We start from the raw sequence: 21,344 nt of genomic DNA on the forward strand, positions 1-21,344 counted from the left end.
TTTGTACGGTGCCTAAAAGTCGTTAACCTTTGAAACAATTGCGCAGGCACGCTAGAATGACAAGGCTCCAGCAGTAGTGTCATTGCTTACGTTTTAACGATTGCTTTGCGCTCCGAACATTTCGAATGTCGATGTTGCAAAAAAGAACAGCGGTGGCAAAGGTGCAGGAACTCAAACCTAAGTTAGGCTTTATAGTCGGTCGGTCGGTCAGTCAGTCAGTCAGTCAGGTGTCCGTCCGCTTCTCGTGACGTATGGAGGCGAACCCGGAAGTGGCACGCGGAGGGGTCGTGCGGCGGGGCGGCGCATCGCTACCTGGCTGCCTGACGTCCTCCTCCGCGGCAGAGTTTGAGAAGTGGCCCGGACTTCCTGGTACATGGCCGGCCGGACGGCGAAGGAGCCGCGCCGGTTTAGCGACGACAGGAGCGACGACGTCGAGTTGAACGCAAGGTGAGGCTCAGCGGACACTGATTTGTTGTCGGCCCGGTTTGGAGCTGCTGGCGGGGGGGGGGCACTGCGGGGCGGGCTCCGCTGACCGACCGACGGACGGACGGCCCAGCTCCGTCCGTTCGAGATTGTCAGCGTCAACTCCAATGTGGCTTTATTCACCTTTGTTGGGAGTGTTTTTTTAATTCCTTGGCGTTTGATGAAGCCAGACACAGCCAGTCTTGCGATTGTAAACTTTGTGTTTATTTGTGTTTTCCATGGCCTACCTAGCAAAGCGCCCACTAGTGCGGGTTTAGCCGACTTAGCACGATTCGTTTTCCGGCGTTTTCCTTCAAAATAAATGTGACCGTGAGCGTGTCCGACATGTATTACGATTTCATTTCTTGATGTGTGGCTAGCGTGGACATTGCAATTCGTTTTGTTGATGTCAGACTTATCGAAAGATCCGCTTGAGATGAGTGTAAAATGTGGCTTTTGGCGCGTCTCTTTATAAATAAATCAATAATGTAACAAGGAAGTGACGTAACGAGCCAGTCAATGGTGCGCCTTTCCATCCCTCCTATCCTGCTTGAAGGTAATGCGGCTTAGCTGCACTTGGAGGCTTTGCACTTGGAGCGTGACCCAGTAAACAAGCACCTGGCGGGACAAATTGAACCGTCCGTCATTGTCAACTCTCCTTCCCGGTCCGTGTGTGATGACAGCAGCAGCAGCAGCAGCACCAATGTGGCAGGCTAACGTCTTGGGTCTCGGCACCGGCACGGCCGCTTTGGAAGTCGGTCGGTCGCTCTCAAGCGGGTCGGGTGGGCTCCGGGCCCGAGTGCCCCCATCTTAGCAAAGTGACATTTGTGAGTGGCGCACCTTTTCCGCTGTCTGCGGCCGCCTCTCTCAAAGTGTACGCCAATGTTGCTTTGTTTGTGCGCGCAGGTCATGAGTGCCTCGAGGAGGAAGAAGAAAGCGGAGAACGAGCACACCCGTCCAGAGATTCTGCCTCCGGGCTCCTGCCATGAGTAAGTTTCAGACTGCCTTGACTCGGTGTCACGACAAGCGCAATGCATTCCTCGCCAATTGTCGTTGTTGTACAGTTGTCTGAGCAAAAAGTTGCGTTGTCGAGGTGCTGCCCAACAAACACCTTTGGCACGCTTGCTGTCAAATGGCACGCGTGCCACGGGATGCATTCATTTGCCCTGCTTCTCTTCGGTTGGCCCTTTTCTGGATTGTCTCTGATGCAGACGTGATCACATGCGTGTTATCTTGGATGGCGGGGGGGGATTTGATGGCAGGAAGGGAGTTGGGCTGGAATAGGAGTAGAACGGGGCAGCAAGAGGAAATGAAGCCCGGGGGCATCAGAGCACAGCCCAGCACAGCGGTGTTGTTGACCTGCTACTTGCGCAAGTTGAGCACGGGAATAGCAAATTCAAGCCAGCCCACAACAGCGAGCGCTCCCAAAAATGACCGTCCCGATGGTTGCCACCAACTCACTTTCCAATGGCAGTGATTTTCTTTTTTTTTTTCTGCTGCACAAAATGTCCACCACGGCCTAGCAACCGAGAGCGGGAGGCATGGCAACGCGGCTAATTAGACCTTCCGTCTCATGACGCCTCATGCGTGCCGTGCCGTTCGGGAAACCCGCTTTGCGCCGCAGCAGTGTCACGGAAATGCTGAGAGGATAAACACTTGGGAAAAAGAAAAGCAATGGCAACTCGATCAAAATGTTTTGACAAAAATATGCTTGAAAAATGCAATCACGCTTTCAGTTCAATGTTCTGTACTCAAAAGCGTCCTTTATAAATACAAATAAAATCGACGGAACGCTCCATTAAGAAAAATACTTTGCAATAAAAGTCAATACAATTACAAAGTAAATGAAGTACAATAATGTGCAAGAGTATAACAACGCTTTTGCTTTGCTCTGTTTTGGATTGATTTCTAATGAACTCGTGCGAGGGCGTGCTTTCTGCCACCAGCTCGCCATCTTCTGGGGAAGGGGAGGGGAGGGAAGCCAGAGAGAGGGAGCCAAGGCGCACGTTCATTTCCATCCAAAGGACGTGCGGTGGCGGCAAGAAGGAGAAGAAAAGGGGGAGGAAGTAGGAGGGCTGACACCCCGCAGCTCCAGAGCCACGCCTCTCCCCTTTTGGGGACAGCGCCATCCGAGGACGTGCGGCAACGACGCGAGGAGGGGGTGCCGGCGTGATTGCCGACGCGGAGCTGGGAAGCGAAGGGACGCTGGCGACGACCCCCCCCCCCCCCATCTGACCCCGCCACCGCTGTGAGCATGCAAGTTCTGCAGAAGGTCAAGGAGCTGGTGTCGTCGTCCGCTGCCCTCCGAGGTGCGTGCGTGGGCGGGCGGGCTCTCCTCAGCCAGCCGCACTCACCTTTGCAGGCCACGCCTCCCTCCAGAATTTCTCCCTCGCTGCTGCTGCTTTCATCGTCCGGCGTCCTTGTTGAACTTGTCGAAAGCTGAGCTCCCCTGTGTTGCGCTCGGCAAAACCTTTTGCCCGACGAGTCCATCGGGAGCGGTCCGTTGGGAAGCCTGTCCTGTTTCGGACCGGTTGGCCGGCCGGGAATTCAAACATGTTTGTTTTGAGGTTTTATTTTTTTTCATCTGAAAACATTGCTAAAATATCCAATAGGGAGAAGGAATGGAAGGTGGTATTTGTGAAGGTGGCGGCCCGCGGCCGTCCAACAGAACAGCTGTTGTTGTTTTGGCGCGGGAATGTCGCGGGCGGGAATGAGGACGGGCGCCGACAAGCGGCGGCATTGTGAGCGCTCTCGCCGCTCGTTCCGGCCGGCGCTCGTGACGCCCCTGATTGGGGACGCAAGGCGAAGGTAAAGTGACGACGCCTTTGGTCGGCGCTCCGCTCGGATTTGGTCTCCGCTCGAGCAAATGAGGTCTGGCCTCTCGCTCGCGCTGTCCTCGTTACGCTTGTGGTGGTAACTGATTGTAGTGGCGGAGTGCAGCTGGAGAACACAGCCCAAAGCAAGTGTCCCCAAAGGCCGGCCTTCATTTCCGTGGCCAAACAAATTGCGCCTTGCCACGTTCTGTTGGCCTTGGTCTAATTTGTGCCTCCTGTTTTGTTTTGTTTTTGCCCCTCCCTGTCAGCGTCCGACAGCGATCAGGATGCCGCCGTGAAGCTGGAGCGGGAACGGGCCGACATCGTGGCCAAATATGAAAAGGTTGGCTCATCGGGATGAAGGAAGTGGAAAAAGCTGGCACGGGATGTGACCTTTTGAGCGACGTCTTTTTGTTCCAGGGAAAGGAGTCCACCGTGGAGCCCTGGGAGGACACCAACTTCCACCTGTACAAGGTCGTCGACCGCTTTGGCTTTGTGCAGTAAGCGCACGCACACACACGGAGAGAGAGAGAGAGAGAGAGAGAGCGCGGCACAAACAGTTTTTCATCCTTGTTGCCTTAAGCGAGAAGGAGCTTCCGGCCTACGATGCGGTGGAGGAAAAGGTAAGCCGTCTGCCCACGCTCAAAAGCTGTCTCATCTGACCCACGGCACGGCCTGTGCAGCACAAGCACACGGAACTGGAGAGGACCAGCAAGTGGCTCAAGATGCTCAAGAGTTGGGACAAATACAAGAACAGTGAAAAGGTGCGTTCTTCTGGCCCAAGTCCCGCTGTGCAGATAGATGGATGGATAGATTGACTTGTCTTTTGGCCCAGCTTGTGCGGAGGATCTACAAGGGGATCCCGCTGCAGCTCCGAGGTGAAGTTTGGTCTCTCCTGCTGGACGTTCCCAAAATCAAGGAGGAGAAGAAGGGCTTCTACGAGGTGGGCCGCCGTTTTGCGCCGTCTTTTGCAACCGCGGGCTGACGCGGCTGTCGCAGAGGCTGAAGGCCACGGCCAAGGCCTCGTCCCCCGACGTCCGCCAAATCGACCTGGACGTGAACCGGACCTACAGGGATCACATCATGTTCATGCACCGCTACGACGTCAAGTGGGTTCCTCCCGAAATGCGGCCTGTTGTTTCTGCCGGGCCAGCTGCTCATGGGGTTTGCTCTTGCATCGCAGGCAGCAGGCCCTCTTCCACGTTCTGACGGCTTACTCTGTCTACAACTTGGTGAGTGTCGAGCGGGGCGGGGCGGGGCGGGGCTGGGCGGCCCTCGTCATCCCGGGAAGCCATGTCGGGCGAGGGGCCATCTGTCCTCATCCTTTGCAGGAGGTGGGCTACTGCCAGGGCATGAGTCAGATCACGGCGCTGCTGCTCATCTACATGAACGAAGAAGACGCCTTCTGGGCTTTGGTCAGGCTGCTGTCGGGACACAAGCACGCCATGCACGGTGGGGAGCGTCTGGCTAAAGCGCATGCCGCCGCCCTCCGAGGGCTCTAATTCTGCCCTCCTTCCCCAGGCTTTTTCGTCCCCGGCTTCCCCAAGCTGATGCGCTTCCAGGAGCACCACGACCGCATCCTGAAGAAGATGATACCCAAGCTCAAGCGTCATCTGGTCAGCGGGCGTCACGCCGCGCCACGCGCAAAGCCGACAGGCCCGCTCGCTCACGGCTCGTGTCTCCCTCCCGCAGGACAGCCAAGATGTTCGGACCAGCCTCTACACCATGAAGTGGTTCTTCCAGTGCTTCCTGGACAGGGTGAGCGGCTCCCAAAAAGGCACAGCTGATCTCTTGAAGAACCGCCAGGCACATGGGTGCTTTTCTTTTGTCTTCCCAGACTCCTTTCACGCTCACTCTCAGGATTTGGGACATCTACATCCTGGAGGGCGAGAGAATTCTTCCCGCCATGTCCTACACCGTCCTCAAACTGCACAAGAGTGAGTCAGCCCTACGGCGTCGGCGCCGTGCCGCTGTTGTGGGCTCGGCTCACTTGCCTTGGTTGTCCCCAGAGCACCTGCTCAAGTTGCCCATGGAGGAGCTAGTGGACTTCCTGCAGGTCACCTTGTCCAAAAATTTCTTTTTCGACGACGACTTTGTGGTGGAGCAGCTGCAAGCCTCGGCCACGGAGCTCCGAAGGGCCAAGCTGGAGTTGCCGGCGCCAGGTGCTGCCTTTTCTTTGGCTTTTGCTAGTACGGTGGTGATGTGCCGCGCTTCTCGCTTGCCTTCTGCTTTAACCTTCCTCTCTTGTTGCTCTTCTTCCGAACAAACGTTCGAAAGTCAAGCGCTGCGAAAAGGTGGCCGTGAGTGGGGGCCACTTTTGCTCCTACAACGCCAACCGGTGGGATTTCCGGACCGCTCTCGCTCCCCCACCCCCATCCATGTCCATCCGTCCGTCGTCCTGTCTGTTTGACACTTTGCTTTTGTGTGGGGCCCCCCTCCTTTGGCTGACGCTGCTTCTATCAACGACAACAAACGCTCGATGGTAGAACGCGTAAAAACGGGCATCTCGGAGCCCTCCCAGAATTTTGGAGAATCGACCGAGTTCACCCAACCACCCGACCGACCCTTCGTGACACCTGAAATCCGTCGTGCCGGTTCAAAGCGGGCATTGGTTGCCCTCAAAGACCCTTTGACTTTGCGCTCGTACTTCACCGCACACCTTCCCGCAGCGACGACTCCCTCGCCGTCCGGCCGGCCGGGGAGGTTCCGGGCACGGAGCCAGACCGGGCAACTGTGCCAAGGATTCCCATCCTGAGACCAAAGTGTCTTTGAGTTTTGTGTCATTGAAGTGTGGTCCTGAATGTAACTGTCTTTTCTTTGGCAGTGGACTTGCATGACTTCATGTCTGTCCCCGTTGTGATGTGACTCTGCACCGCCCCCCCACCCCCTCCACTAATGACATGACACGACACGGCTCGGCTCGGCTCAGAGCGGACCTTTCAACTCTCTTTTGCTCTCTTTTTATTTCTGGCAGCTCAAGATGAGGAGTTCCCCAAGAAGCCTCTCGGGCAGCTTCCCGACCTGCCGGTGAACCACGCGGTCAACGGCCGGAGCCACGTGGAGCCCCCGGGGCCGCCCGCTCCCCAACGTCCCCGGTGCAGCTTAGGGCGGGACTCGCCGGACGCTTCCAGGTATGACGGTCACCCCAAGGTGGCTTCCGACGGGCAGCGCTCGCCAGTAAGGGAGGCGACGCCCACCCCGAGGCCGCACAGACACACCGACGCTCATCGAGACCTCGGCCCCCGTTGGTTCAAACCCTCCGAGACCAAGCTGGAAGCGGCCAAGGCCATGGCGGCCCAGGAGAATCCGCAGAGCCCAGTAAGGTACGCTCCGGCCCCCTCCGGCCAGGACGAGGGCCCGCGGGGCGAGCGGCGCCGGGAGCGATCCAAGGGCTCGGTCACGGGCGCCAACCGCGGTTCCGACGCCTCCCAGTACGACAATGTTCCTGGGCTACCGGAGACGGAATTTGAAATCCTTGAGCTGGAGAGACCCCCAACCAGGATGCGGACGCCTCAAAGTGAGATCCCCTCATACGGCGCTCGCGGCTACGGCGGGGATGTCGTCACGGCGCAGTCCGGCTTTGGGACGCCTTCCCAGCCCCTCGGGGTGTCATTTGCCCATCACAGCCGCTTCCCTGGAAAGCAAAAGCCCCCCCACCACCATCACCAGGCCCCTACCGAGGTCCCCATCTTTCACCCGGGGTCCAGACACTACGCGGCAGCCGGCGGGGATCAAATGTCCAACCACGTGTCGCCGGAGCAGGCGCTCATGAACTACGTGGCAAGCCACCGCAGGGAGCCGCCCCACCGTCCCCGAGCACCCCCTTTGCAGCTGGAGCCCCAGGGGGGGGGCGCCAGTCACATCTACTCCCGTGCACAGGCCCATGCCCCTTTGGACTACAGATTAGAAGGGCGCGTCCAAGGGGGGGGCCTGGAGTCCCAGTGGGGCCCGGAGGAGGAGGCGGCGCAGGGCCCGGGCGGGGTGCCTCGCTCGCCCAGCTTCCGGAAGGCCCAGATGTCTCCCGTGGAGGTGTTTGAGTTCCCGGGGAACGGCGACGGCGGGACACGGCAGCCCGTCCTTCGCCAACAGCTCCCCCGGGTGTTTGGAGGAGCGTACTACAGCCACGCGCAGGAGGCCTTTGCCATGCAGGAGTCCATGCTGCTCTGAGCGCAAGTACGCACGCACGCACCAGCCGTCGGCGTCCTGTACTGGTTCGGTGCCCCTAACAAGTAGATTGGGACTCATCCCCCCCCCACGACTGACTCGGCGGGCGTAGTGGCTCAAGTGGCTTTTGGTGCCAAGATCAAGTCGGCCGCTCTCTCCCCTTTATATTTGCAAAAGGGAATTGAAAGGTTGAAAATAAAGGCTGAAGATTTTGAATGTAAATCCTAACAAGAGGAGAAATGTATCCACCGGAGAGACAAAAAGTGGGCAGCCCGTCTTTCTTTCTTTTGGTTACTAACCCAAGTTGACACTGGAGCTCTCAAGTGGAGGAAAGGAGTCACTCACTGGATGTCACGGACACTTTGAAACACCTCCGCTTTTGACTGGATTTCATTTTGTTTTGACTTCATTACGACTACCTGAAGTGCAATCTTTGGATTGCTTCCATTTGAATAACACTGCGAGTACTGTACGGCCAGCCAGCCAGCCAGCGAGTGAGCGAGTGAGCGAGCGTCTTTTGCTCTCCATTCAAAACACAAATGTCATTTGTGAGCGCTACTTATAGTTTTGGGTCTGATGATGCCACTACATTTGTTAATATAACTTGCATTTGATTTCCCGCATGTGTTTGTCACTACATTTGTTAATATAACTTGCATTTGATTTGGTTTGGGTTTGTTTTTGCGCATTGATTTGACTTGAAGTTGCTTTTGTTTTGACTCGGACGAGTTGTGGGCAAATTTGCGTAAATGCAAGCTCCTTGTTGTCAACACTGTCGAGTGAGCGAGCGAGCGAGCTACGGTGAGGTGAGTCTCTTCTTAAACGCAAAAAGCGTTGCGTCTTTGTTCTGCTGTATCTTTACTACTAGACATGCCTCAAGTTTGCATCAACTTGGTCCATTGACTTTTTGTCGACACTGTCGAGAGTTTGAGTTGTCTCAAGACTAACGTCTCGCTTGCATTTGCATATTTCGGCTTATTAAAGAAAAAATGCAACAGTTGCCTGTCATTGTCTTACCAAAAACGAGAAATGGCTAAACGCCTGCCCCCTAGTGGCAAAGGGCACGGCATGCCAATTCGCCCCTCTCAAGTGTTTGAGCAACTTCTAAAGTTAAGTTAAAGTCCCAACGATGGTCTCACCCACACACACACACACACACACATCTGGGTGTGGTGAAATGTGTCCTCTGCACTGAACCCATCCTCGTGTGGTTTGGATCCATTCCCTGGGAGCAGTGAGCCGCAGCGATTCCGCGCTCGCCAATCATTTGGTAATCTAACCCCTCAATTCCAAGCCTTAATGCTGAGTGCCAAGCAGGGAGGCAATGGCTCCCAGTCTTTGCTATGACCCGGCCAGCCGGGGTTTGAACCCCCAACCTTCCAGTCTCGGGGCGGACACTCTACCACTGGCCCACTGAGCTGGTTGGGCGCCGTTGTCATAGCTCCGAACACATCTCGGAACCTCTCATAGAATAAGCCATTTCAAATCGTTTTTAAATGAATGCTACCACTGCGTCGTCTACTGAAATATGAATATATAACTGATATAATGAATATATAAACGTACGCCCGCCCATGCCAATGGCAACACCGCAGCCTTGCTTTCTGTCTCCCTCCCTACCGCACCACGCTCGTTGCAAATGGTCCGAAAGTTCTGCGGAAGCTTCCTCAGATCAGTCAACATAATGAATGAATGTGTAGATTACAAACTACGAGGGGGTCTACTCCTGCACATATTCGGGTTAGTTATGGCAGTTATAATGACATTTAAGACCTCCTCAATTTGTTTTCGGCAACAAAGTCATGGATTTGGGATTTTCTCAATCCCAAAACCTATAAAGCAGCCTAATGGTTGTCACTTAGTATTTTTCTTCTGTCCAACAAGGCTGTGGTGCTTATGCGTATGTCCCCTTTGACCCCGGCCGGCCGGCAGCATCCATCCAGTCGGGCTAACCCCGCCCCTCTGCAGCGAGAACGGGAGCTGCATCGAAACATCGGCAAAGCTCCCATGGTCAGCCGTGCGCCGCCGTAGCGCCAACACCAACGGAAACACAAGAGTCGACCGAGCAGGCCGCCAGCAGCAGTAGCAGCTGCAGCAGCCAACCCCATCATCGGAGTACCCAAAAAAAAAGAAAAATTGCTCGCAACCGCTACAGGCGTACACTCTCACTGGGGAGCGAGCACCGCGCTAGCAGCTAGGCTAACAGCTAACGACATGGCGAGCGCTTCATATCACATCTCCAACCTGCTGGAGAAAATGACCTCCAGCGACAAAGACTTCAGGTAAAACGTCTCTTCGCTCGCCGCGCTCGTCTACGTTGAATTACATGCGCGCGTCAAAAAGAAAAGCGTAAGAGAGGCGAAGGCTGCCTAGCAGGCCTTTTAGCACCTTGGCATGCCACCTGTCTGATCGTCGCCAGGTGGCCCACACGCAAAGACGCGGCCTGGGAAGAATGACATTTCATGACCCGAATAGCTCGTTTGTGTCTGCTTGGAGTGCTTAACGGGGCCACGGCCACGGGGGGGTCGTGACAACGCAACAGTGTGCGTTGACGCTAACGACTTCTCGCGCACACACACAAGTGGGGCTAGTTAGCCAATAGCTAGTTAGCAGTTAGCGTCATCGCCCATTCAGCGCAACTTGTGTCATGCTAGCACGCTAACAGGGTAGCAGCTACACGATAGCGCGCTCCTGCCTGCCTGCGTGCGCGCGCACGCGTGGCTTATTTTATCGAGCTAAGTCAAAACAAACGTGATAACTATCACATATTCCAAATAAGGTGTATTCACGTGGTGACGTCACCTCAAATCCGTGGGAACGCCATCGGTGAGGCCTGTCAATCATATTCAACGCTACCTTCCACAATTCTTGGCGAATGAACTAGTGGGGAGGAGGCTCAAACGTGATTTGAACGTTGCAGCGACACACACCTAGCCCGTTTCAAACCAATCCCAAACTCGTGATAAAAAAAAAAAAGACAAATGTACATACACTCGGCTGTATTCACAAATGACAACCAACGGAGAAAAATGCAGTTGACACTCTGACAAATCTGCTCCTAAAACAAGCAATAATTGCACCGGTCTCCAATTCGACCCCTAAATCATGGCACGCTTGCAAATGTCGGCCGGCCTTGAGACTGGAATGGCTCCCTAATGATGCGCTCGCTCGCTCTGCGACGGACGGACGGCGCCGCTTTGCAGGTTTATGGCCACAAACGACCTGATGACAGAACTGCAGAAAGATTCCATCAAACTGGACGACGACAGCGAGAGGAAGGTGGTGAGGATGATTCTCAAGCTGCTGGAGGACAAGAACGGGGAAGTCCAGAACTTGGCTGTTAAATGGTAAAGCAAAACTGATTCATCATGGCGCCGCTAAGATGCCCTGGGCTTCACGTGGCCGTTCCTGGGCTTCACGTGGCCGTTCCTGGGCGTTTCACACCGGCGGCCGGGGCTTTGGCCTTTTCACCGTCGCATTCCGTTCTCTGCCCCTCGCGTGTTTGGCGGCAGCCTGGGCCCGCTGGTGAGCAAGGTGAAAGAGTACCAGGTGGAGACCATCGTGGACACGCTGTGCACCAACATGCTGTCCGACAAAGAGCAGCTGCGAGACATCTCCTCCATCGGACTCAAGACTGTCATCGGGGAGCTACCCCCTGCGTCCAGCGGTGAGTCCGCCGCCACCGCCGCCATGGTGTTTGCCACACGGTTGACGCCGGTCGGTCCGCCCGTCCTCCCTCCCTCCCTCCGTCCCCCGCAGGCTCGGCCCTGGCCGCCAGCGTGTGCAAGAAGATCACGGGCCGACTGACCAGCGCCATCGCCAAGCAGGAGGACGTGTCCGTGCAGCTGGAGGCGCTGGACATCATGGCCGACATGCTGTGCAGGTAGGAGAGAATCGGGAAAGCCAAGCCGCTCGCCGCTCGCCTCCACTGTGGCTTTGTCGAAAGCATTTTAGTGGGCATCCCCAGCCGGCTGCCTCTGTTTTTGCCAAGCCTGCCTGCGTCATTGCGCTGCCTTTCAGACAGGGGGGGCTACTGGTCAACTTCCATCCGTCCATCCTCAGTTGCCTGCTGCCTCAGCTCACCTCGCCCAGGCTGGCCGTCCGCAAGGTAAGGTGCCGCGTCCGCTCCTGGCGCCGCCGACGCGCTGAACCCCCCTCCCCTGCCTGTCCCCCCCCCACAGCGGACCATCATGGCGCTGGGCCACCTGGTCATGTCGTGCGGCAACCTGGTCTTCATCGACCTTATCGAGCACCTGCTGAGCGAGTTGGGGCGCAATGACAACATGTCCACCACCAGGACCTACATCCAGTGCACAGCCGCCATCAGCAGGCAGGCCGGACACCGCATCGGTCAGCCCCGCCCGCCCGCACCGGCGCAGGCCGCCGCCTCCGCTTCGTTCACCTGTGCTTTTGTCCCCCCCCCCCTCAGGAGAGTACCTGGAGAAGATCATCCCGCTGGTGGTCAAGTTCTGCAACGTGGACGACGACGAGCTGCGCGAGTACTGCATCCAGGCCTTCGAGTCCTTCGTCAGGAGGTGGCGTGACATATTATCACGAGAGCAAGCGCTTGGCGTTCAAACGCAAGCGGGAGGAACATAGTGAGCGTGCGTGCCTGCGTGCGCTTTGCTCAGGTGTCCCAAAGAGGTGTACGCCCACGTGCCCACCGTCATCTCCATCTGCCTGCGCTACCTGACCTACGACCCCAACTACAACTTTGACGACGAGGACGAGGACGACAACGCCATGGACGCCGAGCAGAACGACGAAGATTACCAAGGTGCCCCCCGCGGCGAGCGGCCTTTTGCGCAACGTCCAACTCAGTGCCGCTTTGCCCACCTCTAGGCAGCGACGACGAGTACAGCGACGACGACGACATGAGCTGGAAGGTTCGGCGGGCGGCGGCCAAATGCCTGGACGCCGTGGTCTCTACGCGCCACGAGATGCTACCAGAGTTCTACCGCTCTGTGTCCCCCGCGCTCGTCTGTCGCTTCAAGGTGGGTACTCCGGCCGGCCCGCTCCGCTCTGTCCCGGCCCGGCCCCGCCTTCTAACCTGCGTGCGCCCCGCTCCAGGAGAGGGAGGAGAACGTGAAGGCAGACGTGTTCCACGCCTACCTGTCCCTGCTCAAGCAAACGCGGCCCGCTCAGAGCTGGCTGACCGACCCGGACGCCATGGAGCAGGGGGACACGCCCCTCACCATGCTGCAGAGTCAGGTGACCTCAAATGGCTTTTTCCTTTGGAGGGCCAATTTCCTTGGTCATCGGTGTGTCGTCATCTCCAGGTGGCCATGATCGTGAAGGCCCTGCACAAGCAGCTGAAGGAGAAGAGCGTGAAGACGCGCCAGTGTTGCTTCAACATGCTGACGGAGCTGGTCAACGTGCTGCCGGGAGCGCTGACGCAGCACATCCCCGTGCTCATACCAGGTAGCCACGCTCGCCGTCTGGTCTCGGCCGCAGCCGCTCTGACGCCCGCCGCCGCCGCCGCCGCCTTTCAGGGATCATCTTCTCCCTCAACGACAAGTCGAGCAGCTCCAACTTGAAGATTGATGCGCTGGCGTGCCTCCACGTCATCATGGTGGCGCACCCGGCCCGCGCCTTCCACACGCACGTGCCTGCACTGGTGCCCCCCGTGGTGGCGTGCGTGGGGGACCCCTTCTACAAGATCACCTCGGAGGCGCTGCTGGTCACGCAGCAGCTGGTCAAGGTGAATGCCGCTCGCTCGCTTGCCCGCCTCCGTTTGGCCCGCCCCCCCCCTCACCCGCGCCGTCGCCCGCAGGTCATCCGACCCCTCGACGGCCAGTCGGAAGGCTCGGACAGCTTTGACCCCTCCCCCTACATCGACGACCTGTTTGGCTGTACGATCAGACGCCTCAAGGCCGCCGACATCGACCAGGAAGTCAAAGAGCGCGCCATTTCCTGCATGGGGCAGATCATCTGTAACCTAGGTAAACCGGGCCGCCGCCGTCTCCACGCATGCTCTGTGCGACCGACCGACCGCTTCCTCCCTGTCTCCTAGGCGACCACCTCCCCTCTGAACTCCACGGAACGCTCTTGATCTTTTTGGAACGTCTGAAGAATGAGATCACCCGCCTCACCACAGTTAAAGGTCGGGGGGGGGTCGATTCAAATGTGGGAGGAGGATTTTATTTTTAACACCCAATGACTTGTCTGTTGTGGAAATCAAGCTTTGACCCTGATCGCCGGCTCCCCGCTGAAAATCGACTTGCGGCCCGTCCTGCCCGACGCCGTCCCCATCCTGGCCTCCTTCCTGCGCAAGAACCAGCGAGCGCTCAAGCTCTGCACGCTCGCCGCGCTCGACATCCTGCTCAGGAACTACAGGTAGCGCCTCGACGGAAGGCGGGGCTTCCACCAAGCTGACGTCTGCCCTGAAATTCCCGCCCATGAGAAAAGTCTGGCGGCGCTAACATCTGGGCTCTTTGTCGTGGCGCTCAGCTCGGCGGTGACGCCGGCCATGGTGGACGCGGTGTTGGCCGAGCTCCCGCCGCTGATCTCGGAGAGCGACATGCACGTGTCGCAGATGGCGCTGAGCTTCCTGTCCACGCTGGCCGCGACGCACCCGTCGCTGCTGGGCCGGCTGAGCGGCGGCAACATCCTGGCGCAGCTCATCGCGCTGGTCAGGTCGCCGCTGCTACAAGGCGGCGCCCTCGCTGCCATGTTGGACTTTTACCAGGTGCGCCGTCCGTCGCAAGGCAACGCGAATACGAAAGATTTGAGCCAAGCGGCCTTTTAGACAAACGAGCCCAAATGAGCGCAACGCTTTGGCGTCAAAGCGCAACTTTGCAGCTAAAAGCCCCCTTTGCTCGCTCGCCCGCCCGTACGCAGGCCCTGGTGTCGACGGACACGGCCGGCCTCGGCTACATGGACCTGCTGCGGATGCTGACGGGTCCGGTTTACTCTCAGAGCGCGGCGCTGCCTCACAAGCAAGCCTACTGCTCCATCGCCAAATGCGTGGCGGCGCTCACCAGGGCGCGGCCGGCCGAGGGCCCGGCCGTGGTCGGCCAGTTCATACAGGTGGGCGAGCACCGCCGCGACCGCTGGCGCGACCGCTGGCGAGCGCTCATGAGTGTCATCGCCACCGACCAGGATGTGAAAAACAGCCGCTCGACCGACTCCATCCGGCTGCTGGCGCTCCTCTCCTTGGGCGAGGTGGGCCACCACGTGGACCTGAGCGGCCAACCGGAGCTCAAGACCGTCATCCTGGACGCCTTCTCGTCTTCCAGCGAGGAGGTGACGTCCTCTCCAAATTGACACATTTGACCTTTGAGCGCTAACCGCCTCTGTGGCGCCGCGTCTCAGGTCAAGTCGGCGGCCTCGTACGCGCTGGGCAGCATCGCCGTGGGGAACCTTCCGGAATATCTGCCCTTCGTCCTGCAGGAGATCTCCTCGTCCAAGCGGCAGTACTTGCTGCTGCACTCGCTCAAGGAGATCATCAGTGAGTGCGCGTCGCCTGCTGGCTGGCTGGCGCGGTGTGGCGCCCGGCCTAGCCCCGCCCCGCCTGCGTGTTAACGGGGCGCTGCCTTCAGGTTCGGCGTCTGTGTCGGGCTTGAAGCCGTACGTGGAGTCGGTGTGGACGTTGCTGCTCAAGCACTGCGAGTGTCAGGAGGAAGGAACACGCAACGTGGTGGCCGAGTGCTTGGGCAAACTCGCCCTCATCAACCCTGAAACGCTGCTGCCGCGCCTCAAAGGCTACCTGCTCTCGGGTAAGGCTGCCGGGCGCCGGCCGGGCCGGGCAGTGCCCTGGGAAGCGTCGCGGTTCCGGCGGCCGTGCCGGGCGCCCGCGCGCAAGTCTCACCGGCGTTCGCCCGCCCGCAGGCTCGTCGTACGCCCGAAGCTCGGTGGTGACGGCCGTCAAATTCACCATCTCGGACCAGCCGCAGCCCATCGACCCGCTGCTGAAGAACTGCATAGGTGGGTCGCCGCGGTTACGAGCGGGCGGCGCGCCAGCGTGTGGTGACGCCTTTGTGCGCGTCAGGTGACTTCCTGAAGACGCTGGAGGACCCCGACCTGAACGTGCGGCGCGTGGCCTTGGTGACCTTCAACTCGGCGGCCCACAACAAGCCCAGCCTCATCCGAGAGCTTCTGGACTCGGTCCTGCCGCGGCTCTACAACGAGACCAAAGTGCGCAAGGAGCTCATTCGCGAGGTAAAAGGCGTCCGCCGCCCCGTTGACCGGCTGCCGTTTTCACTCGCCGCCAGCCCAAATTGCGTTTCGTTGGCCGAGGAGAACGGCCAGAAATCTGGAGTTTGGGGACATGTGATTTTGAATTGGCGCGCAGGTGGAGATGGGCCCGTTCAAGCACACGGTGGACGACGGGCTGGACCTTCGCAAGGCGGCCTTCGAGTGCATGTACACGCTGCTGGACAGCTGCCTGGACCGCATCGACATCTTCACCTTCCTCAACCACGTGGAGGACGGCCTCAAGGACCACTACGACATCAAGGTGGCAACCGCTTGCCGGCAGCCGCCGTTTGTCGTCCCTAACGTGCCCTCCTTCTCTTCTCCACGGCCCTGGCAGATGCTGACCTTCCTCATGCTGGCCCGCCTGTCCTCGCTCTGTCCCAGCGCCGTCCTGCAGAGGTTGGACCGACTGGTGGAGCCTCTCAGGGCCACCTGCACCACCAAGGTACTTGCAGCACCTAAGGTTGCCTGCAGGTGGGGCCCAATGCCCACGTCCCCAAACTTGTAGCAAAGCCAGGAGCATGCGTGCATTTCAGGTGAAGGCCAACTCGGTGAAGCAGGAGTTTGAGAAGCAGGACGAGCTGAAGCGTTCGGCAATGCGAGCGGTCGTCGCTCTGCTGACCATCCCCGAGGCAGAGAAGTCGCCGCTCATGTCAGAGTTCCAGTCGCAGATCTCGTCCAATCAGGAGCTGGCGGCCATCTTTGACTCCATCCAGAGGGATTCCAGCTCGGCCAACATGGAGTCCATGGACACCAGCTAGGCCAACCCGCCCAACCTCGTGTGGACGGATGGATGGATGGACATACGCACCATGCGACGGGGCACCCTGCTGCCGGAACGACAACCTCTTGGCATGTTCCCTTGACAACACGCACACACACACACACACACACACGTAGTTACACACCCTCCTCGTGATCGGTCGTTCCCATGATGCATCGCACTGAAATCAACGCTTGGAAAAGTCGTGCGGCCACACGGACAAAACAAAACATGTTCATCGGCAGGATTGGAAGCTCCTCCCGTTTTTTTTCATCGTGGCTTTTTTTTTTTTTTCCTTCTCTCTCTCTCTCGTTTGTTTGCCAAGAGGACAACGTGTACCGTGACACGATCGGTCGCCGTTGCGTTAGGAACTGTTCAAGTGACACTGCCTGCCTAGCTGTTGGGAGTTTACTAGCTTTGTGGCTTAGTTGTTTTTCTCCTCATGGGATGGCATTGTTCTCCTTTTTGGACCGTTCGGCCACTCCACGACCCCCCCTCCCTCCTTCACACCAACTTGCCGCCTCCTGAAGAAGAAAGAGAGGATGTTAAAGGTGCAGCGTGTTCGCAGGGTCGCTTGTTGTCACCACGAGAACGTTTGCGACCGGTTCTGTCATGTTAGAACCGGTCAGTTGTTGTTTTTTTTGCCCAAAAGGAAGAATTAAAGGTTCATTTCTGCCTGCCTTCACACTCGTCCGCGCGTCGTATTTGGATCGCGGGCAGCGTGCCGACCCGCTTTGAGATCCCGCGGCCTGGGTCAGGTCCCAGATTTTGAAAGCCGGGCCGAGCCGAGGTTTGAACAGTCAACTTCAAAAGTGCGCCATCTGATCCTTATTTACAAAATCCTCAGTGGAATGAGTTTCTTTTCGATGCGTTTCCACTGACTTGCTCGTTTCTCAGCAGTCATTCATAAACGGAAAGTGTGGGAGGGAGGGAAGGAAGTGGCTATTCTGCTGACTCCTTCCTGTTTGGGTGTGGCATGCCGTGTGTGATGTGTGACGTGAAAAAAGTGTGACGTGACATCACTGCTTGTGTACGTGTGTGACTGCGGTCTATGCTATTATTTAAAACGTGACGTGTCTACTTTGAAGTGTACTATAAGATTAGCCTCATAGCGTCCATATAGCAAATGGATTCCGTTGAAAAGCTTCGAAATAATACAAAAGCTTGTCTCGCCGACAAACGGACTTTATTCAGTAGAGGTGACGTCTTTTCCGGTACGCCACTTATTTTGAAATTCAAAAGCGGACATCCGCGTATGTCTTCTCGACATTGACTTGACGTCTTCTGAAGGAGGGAGCGGCTCGTGGTCGAGCGACGTTCACAGAGCACAGGGGAGAGAGAGCGAAAGAGAGCCAGGAGCTGCCGACGGCTGGATGACGGTGAGGCTTTCTTGCTCGCTTTTTCCCTCTCGTTCCCGTCTTGGACTTTTTGGGGGGTCGTCTGCTTTTGCACTCGAGACTCGACGCGCCGCGACCGCTTGTGACAGCCAGCCGGGCCGGGCTCAAGAGGGGGTTACCGGGGTGGATAGTGGGGGACAGGCCGAGGCGGGCTGCGGAAGCTTTGCGGAAGCGAGTCGCGAAAGATAGACAGACAGCCGGACAGACAGACAGACGGACGGACGAGCGGAGGGGCAAGCGGAGGGGCAGCCAGGTTGTCGCCCCGCTTGGGCTTTTCTTGACTTGATGGCGAAGCGCCCGGCGGCCTCTCGCTCGTCTCCACGCCTACAGCAAGGGCCTGACCGAGAGCTCGTGGGGCGGCCCCGGAAAGACACGAACTAGACACAACTTGTGTCTGGCTGACTGTCGAGGTCCAATCGGGTTGAGCCCCTCGCTTTGACAATCACACGCACACAACAACCCGCGTTCTATGACTATTGACAGACCCCACCTAGTTGTGCGTGCGTGTGTGCGCGCGTGCGTGTGACGGGGTGCGTTCAACAACTTGACTGCCATGATGCCTTCAGAGGCCGCAGGAGAAATGTCGATGTTGCCCCTTTTCCTCTCTTTTTGTGAGGCACGGAGGGTCCAAAGATTTCTACTGCACTCGAACCTACATTAGCGTTTGTCAACACTACGCAGCGTGTCACAACTTGACCAACTTGCGATGTTTCATCTTCCTCAGCACTACACATCATCGTCATCCACGCAAGTCTCGTCATCACGTAGACACTCACGCATCACCGTGGCAACCCCCATTTAAGTGTGCGTGTTTTGTGTTTGTATCGTCATGTTGCGTCTTGTTACAGCAAACGCAACACTGGGCATGATTGGTATGCACACACACACACACACACACTCTGACTGGCACGCACGCAGATACGGCACGGCACGCACACCTGCAAACATAAGCACGTTTGACATCATCATCATCGGCCGCCGTGTGACCGAGGTGAGCCGCTTATTAACATAATTGTGTGTTTGTGTGCAGAGATTAGCTCAAGATGCGTGAATACAAGTTGGTGGTCTTAGGATCTGGTGGCGTTGGCAAGTCTGCTCTGGTAAGAACGTTTTGTTTCGCACAGAAGAAGCCTTCTTTTCTCCCCGTTGCCCGACTTCCTTCTTCCACGTCATTTTGTCCGTGTGCAGACAGTCCAGTTTGTTCAGGGGATCTTTGTGGAGAAGTATGACCCCACGATAGAGGATTCCTACAGGAAGGTGAGAGCAGTGAACGTACCACTGTCGCGCTGCTGCAACAACACACTTCTGCTCTCCCTCAAATGTGTGTGCAGCAAGTGGAGGTGGATTGCCAGCAGTGTATGTTGGAGATCTTGGACACGGCAGGCACAGTAAGATTGTTTTTTGACCTTGTCGCCTTGGGAACGAGGGATTGACACGACACGCGTGTGCGCGTTTCAGGAGCAGTTCACGGCCATGCGTGACCTCTACATGAAGAACGGTCAAGGCTTCGCTCTGGTTTACTCCATCACGGCCCAGTCCACCTTCAATGACCTTCAGGACCTCCGAGAGCAAATCCTGCGCGTCAAGGACACGGACGACGTAGGCGGCGCGCCGGCTCGCCTCAGATGTTGCCTGTCAAAATGTCACTTTTGCCGCCCCGTGGCTTCAGGTTCCCATGATCCTGGTGGGCAACAAGTGCGACCTGGAGGTGGAGCGCGTGGTGGCCAAAGAGTCGGGCGTGGGCCTCGCTCGCCAGTGGAATTCCTGCGCCTTCCTCGAAACGTCCGCCAAAAGCAAGATCAACGTCAACGAGGTGCGTGCGTGCGCGCGCACGTGCATGCGTGCGCATTCCACAGTTTGCATCATTATAACGTGTGTTTGTGTGTGTGTGTGTGTGTGTGTGTGCAGATTTTCTATGATCTGGTGAGACAGATCAACAGGAAGAGTCCAGTTCCCGGCAGAACTCGCAAAAAGTCCACTTGTCAGCTCCTCTAATGACTGCAGGTACATGTTGCTATCACTGCCTCACTCACTCGCTCACTCACTCACTCACTGCATCACGTTTGCAGTTGCGCTCGTCCGGCCAACATCAAGTGAGCAACCAATGGGAGGACATCTTCCCTCTGTCCCCATCTACATCATCATCATCAAGTTGGAAGTGTGTCGCCGCGCCAAGCACACGTGCCACGCTTCCTTGTCCCCCTTCTCTGTTGCCTCGGAAACCAAACATCAAAAGACTGCCATGATGATGACGCCGATGATGGGCCGCCAGGATGTTTTCCCATCGTGCGCTCTGCCTCTCGATTTTCTTTCAGACCAGAGGCGCAACGTGATGATGTCACTGGCGACATGGCCGACCGTGTGTGTGTGTGTGTGTGTGTGCGTGCGTGTGTGTGGCTCCGGACATTTGAGAAACTTTGATTGTTTTTCTCATTGTGTGATTCTTTTTTTCTGTCTCTCTTTGGGGGAGGGGTGTGGCGATGCAGCAGCAGTTCTTGGGATTGGCTCAAACATCCACCTCAGCGGCTCGGTTTGCGACATGTTTTAAGCTCCGCCTTTTAATTCACAACTAATAATGCCAGCAATGTTAGTGACACGGATGTGGCCGTTAGTGGCGTTACAGTTGTTTTTCTACTTTTAGCGCTCAGCTTTGCTGCCTGGGGTTCTGTTAGCCATTAGCGCCCCCCCCTGCTTATCAACGACCAGGAGTGCCACACTTGACGATGTTACCAAACTGTTACTTTTGCCATATTTGGATTATTTTGGCCATTAGTGGTTTAGCTCATGTGTGGCATTGTGCCATTAGCCCTTAGCGGTGAGTCGGGGCCCAGATCTGCTGCCGCCGCCGCCGCTGCTGCCTGTGGCGGCCAAGTTGCCTTTGGACGGCACACTCACACTGGTCCACTACTCTCCGTGTAGTCCAGATTGTATTATGTACATGTCATGACATGTTTATGGACATTAGGTATGCACACACAAGAGAGAGAGAAAGAGAGGAACACTTTGTGTTGATGAGGATGTGCTATTGTTGCGCTGCTTTTACGCTCGGCCTTTTGTGTCTTTCATGTTGGCCGCTTAACCTCGGTGGAGATTGTCCAAGCCACTAAAAGCCTTTCAAGTCTTCAATTGTGTGCGTTTGTGTGCGGAGCCAGTGTATGTTTGCATGTGGAGGTTGTGTGTTTTTAGCGCTGCTTGTTGTGTGCGTGGAGATCAAGTGACGGTTGTGTGCTTGTAGATGCTGGGTCTGTGGGCTCGTGTGCGCATGTGTCTGGAGACCCTGTGTTTGGATGTGGCCATCGTGTCCGTGTGTCAAATGTATGAAAGTTTTGTATCGAGCTTATGTTTGCGTGCTGTGCTTGTGTGCATGTTTGCTGATGTGTTTTTGTGTATTTGCGTGTGCGGTTTTTGTCTTTATAGCAGTTTTGTGCCAAGGTTGAGTGCTTGCTTGCGTGATGGTCATGCCGCATGGAAGCATTTGTCCGCCTGACCTCCAGGTGGCGCAGTATCAGCATGTTGACGCCACCCTCCCTTCGCGTGGCCACGAGGGAG

General features: G+C 57.0%; 3 protein-coding genes across 9 annotated transcripts; all 3 read left to right on the plus strand.

Annotated features, from left to right (window-relative positions):
- The first annotated feature begins 259 nt into the window (after positions 1 to 259).
- On the plus strand, positions 260 to 8,434 carry LOC133145351 (USP6 N-terminal-like protein). Of its 5 annotated transcripts, XM_061268765.1 has the most exons (16): positions 263 to 447; positions 1,019 to 1,289; positions 1,369 to 1,451; positions 3,545 to 3,618; positions 3,696 to 3,775; positions 3,859 to 3,898; positions 3,959 to 4,039; positions 4,111 to 4,218; positions 4,275 to 4,384; positions 4,459 to 4,507; positions 4,607 to 4,727; positions 4,797 to 4,891; positions 4,968 to 5,033; positions 5,113 to 5,212; positions 5,285 to 5,437; positions 6,250 to 8,434. In XM_061268765.1, exons 3-16 carry the CDS (start codon positions 1,448 to 1,450, stop codon positions 7,440 to 7,442), a joined length of 2,274 nt encoding a protein of 757 aa, XP_061124749.1. In that variant the 5' UTR covers positions 263 to 447; positions 1,019 to 1,289; positions 1,369 to 1,447; the 3' UTR covers positions 7,443 to 8,434. The 5 variants fall into 5 exon arrangements, with proteins under 5 accessions (XP_061124747.1, XP_061124744.1, XP_061124745.1 ...); XM_061268760.1 differs by having other exon boundaries at positions 261 to 447; positions 4,459 to 4,727; XM_061268761.1 differs by having other exon boundaries at positions 261 to 447; positions 1,146 to 1,289; positions 4,459 to 4,727.
- A 955-nt stretch (positions 8,435 to 9,389) lies between these two features.
- Positions 9,390 to 17,081, plus strand: cand1 (cullin-associated and neddylation-dissociated 1). Its single transcript, XM_061268515.1, has 25 exons — positions 9,390 to 9,721; positions 10,643 to 10,786; positions 10,952 to 11,106; positions 11,199 to 11,322; positions 11,460 to 11,547; positions 11,621 to 11,789; positions 11,869 to 11,974; positions 12,071 to 12,216; positions 12,282 to 12,433; positions 12,510 to 12,650; positions 12,719 to 12,860; positions 12,932 to 13,140; positions 13,213 to 13,381; positions 13,453 to 13,542; positions 13,622 to 13,775; positions 13,890 to 14,127; positions 14,280 to 14,468; positions 14,541 to 14,684; positions 14,754 to 14,889; positions 14,981 to 15,157; positions 15,270 to 15,365; positions 15,430 to 15,599; positions 15,733 to 15,897; positions 15,973 to 16,080; positions 16,172 to 17,081. The coding sequence occupies exons 1-25, from the start codon at positions 9,654 to 9,656 to the stop codon at positions 16,394 to 16,396; spliced, it is 3,705 nt and encodes a 1,234-aa protein (XP_061124499.1). The 5' UTR covers positions 9,390 to 9,653; the 3' UTR covers positions 16,397 to 17,081.
- A 538-nt stretch (positions 17,082 to 17,619) lies between these two features.
- On the plus strand, positions 17,620 to 20,921 carry LOC133145256 (ras-related protein Rap-1b). Of its 3 annotated transcripts, none has more exons than XM_061268542.1 (9): positions 17,684 to 17,777; positions 18,520 to 18,667; positions 18,826 to 18,895; positions 18,984 to 19,052; positions 19,127 to 19,183; positions 19,254 to 19,394; positions 19,465 to 19,608; positions 19,704 to 19,799; positions 19,865 to 20,921. In XM_061268542.1, exons 3-8 carry the CDS (start codon positions 18,839 to 18,841, stop codon positions 19,788 to 19,790), a joined length of 555 nt encoding a protein of 184 aa, XP_061124526.1. In that variant the 5' UTR covers positions 17,684 to 17,777; positions 18,520 to 18,667; positions 18,826 to 18,838; the 3' UTR covers positions 19,791 to 19,799; positions 19,865 to 20,921. The 3 variants fall into 3 exon arrangements, with proteins under 3 accessions (XP_061124524.1, XP_061124526.1, XP_061124525.1); XM_061268541.1 differs by having other exon boundaries at positions 17,685 to 17,777; positions 18,520 to 18,599; XM_061268540.1 differs by lacking the exon at positions 18,520 to 18,667 and having other exon boundaries at positions 17,620 to 17,777.
- The last annotated feature ends 423 nt before the right edge of the window (positions 20,922 to 21,344 follow it).

The sequence above is a fragment of the Syngnathus typhle genome, linkage group LG21 (assembly GCF_033458585.1).
Source record: "Syngnathus typhle isolate RoL2023-S1 ecotype Sweden linkage group LG21, RoL_Styp_1.0, whole genome shotgun sequence".
Taxonomy (NCBI): domain Eukaryota; kingdom Metazoa; phylum Chordata; class Actinopteri; order Syngnathiformes; family Syngnathidae; genus Syngnathus; species Syngnathus typhle.

What these genes read in the sequence shown, in the direction of transcription:
- LOC133145351 (XM_061268763.1), top strand. An exon ending in ACACAAGCACGCCATGCACG is followed by an intron (nt 4,728 to 4,796) that starts GTGGGGAGCGTC and finishes CTCCTTCCCCAG; the next exon opens with GCTTTTTCGTCCCCGGCTTC. An exon ending in CCAAGCTCAAGCGTCATCTG is followed by an intron (nt 4,892 to 4,967) that starts GTCAGCGGGCGT and finishes TCCCTCCCGCAG; the next exon opens with GACAGCCAAGATGTTCGGAC.
- cand1 (XM_061268515.1), top strand. Translation starts at nt 9,654, where the DNA reads ATGGCGAGCGCTTCATATCACATCTCCAACCTGCTGGAGAAAATGACC. An exon ending in GCTACCCCCTGCGTCCAGCG is followed by an intron (nt 11,107 to 11,198) that starts GTGAGTCCGCCG and finishes CGTCCCCCGCAG; the next exon opens with GCTCGGCCCTGGCCGCCAGC. An exon ending in CCATGTTGGACTTTTACCAG is followed by an intron (nt 14,128 to 14,279) that starts GTGCGCCGTCCG and finishes GCCCGTACGCAG; the next exon opens with GCCCTGGTGTCGACGGACAC.
- LOC133145256 (XM_061268540.1), top strand. Translation starts at nt 18,839, where the DNA reads ATGCGTGAATACAAGTTGGTGGTCTTAGGATCTGGTGGCGTTGGCAAG. An exon ending in GCGTTGGCAAGTCTGCTCTG is followed by an intron (nt 18,896 to 18,983) that starts GTAAGAACGTTT and finishes GTCCGTGTGCAG; the next exon opens with ACAGTCCAGTTTGTTCAGGG. An exon ending in GCAAGATCAACGTCAACGAG is followed by an intron (nt 19,609 to 19,703) that starts GTGCGTGCGTGC and finishes GTGTGTGTGCAG; the next exon opens with ATTTTCTATGATCTGGTGAG.